The sequence below is a fragment of the Aptenodytes forsteri genome, unplaced genomic scaffold, assembly GCF_000699145.1.
Source record: "Aptenodytes forsteri isolate BGI_AS27 unplaced genomic scaffold, ASM69914v1 Scaffold257, whole genome shotgun sequence".
In the NCBI taxonomy this organism is placed as follows: Eukaryota; Metazoa; Chordata; class Aves; order Sphenisciformes; family Spheniscidae; genus Aptenodytes; species Aptenodytes forsteri.
The window spans coordinates 3992636-3993504 of record NW_008795194.1 but is presented as its reverse complement, the minus strand read 5'-3'; the positions used below and the strand labels follow the sequence as shown (position 1 = coordinate 3993504).

Below are 869 nucleotides of genomic sequence, written 5' to 3'. Positions count from 1 at the left end.
GGGACAGCGTCGCCTGTAGCCGGTCTGTGCGGCGTACCTCGCCCCCCGGGGAAAGGGGCTGTGCTGCAGGAGCGCCTCCTGGCCTGCCCGGGGCACCGGCGTGTCTACCCTGGAGGAGACAGGCACCTGCTCCCCGGGAACGGCAGCGGGCGGGCGGGAAGGAGTAAGCAGAAACGTATCGAGGGTTGGTGCCGAGGAGAGGCGCTCCCGGGCTCCCCCTCTCCCTTGGCAGCGCCCGGCCGGGGGCGGTGTCGCAGAGCCACCGGACGGGAGGAACCTGCGGAGGTCAGCGGGGACAACCCCCTGCTCGGGCAGGGCCACCTTGAGCTGGCTGCCCCGGGCCGTGTCCAGACGGCTTTTGAATGTCTCCGAAGAGGGAGACTCCACAACCTCTCTGGGCAACCTGTGCCAGTGCTCAGTCACCCTCACTGTAAAAAAGTGTTTCCTGATGTTCAGATGGAACCTCCTGTGTTTCAGTTTGTGCCCATTGGCTCTGGTTCTGTCACTGGGCACCATTGAGAAGAGTCTGGATCCATTTTCTTCTTTCCATCCCTTCAGCTATTTATACACACTGATGAGATCCCCCTGAGCCTTCTCTTCTCTGGGCTAAACAGTCCCAGCTCTCTCAGCCTTTCCTCATGGGAGAGATGCTCCAGTCCCTTTGTGGCCCTTTGCTGGACTCTCTCTGGTATGTCCATGTCTTTCTCATACTGGGGAGCACAGAGGTGGACACGGTACTCCAGGTGTGGCCTCACCAGTCCTGAGTAGAGGGGAAAGGTCGCCTCCCTTGTCCTGCTGGTGACACTCCTTCAAATGTAGCCCAGGATACCGTTAGCCTTCTTTGCCACAAGGGCACATTGCTGGCTCAT

General features: G+C 60.5%; 1 protein-coding gene across 1 annotated transcript in view; it reads right to left on the bottom strand.

Moving 5' to 3' along the window:
• The window catches only part of RBM45 (RNA binding motif protein 45), a 14589-nt gene extending 13720 nt beyond the window's left edge, over positions 1-869 (bottom strand). The window contains exon 1 of the mRNA XM_009278684.2: positions 830-869. Coding sequence (XP_009276959.1) covers positions 830-869 — 40 coding nt within the window. The remainder of the gene's footprint in view (positions 1-829) is intronic.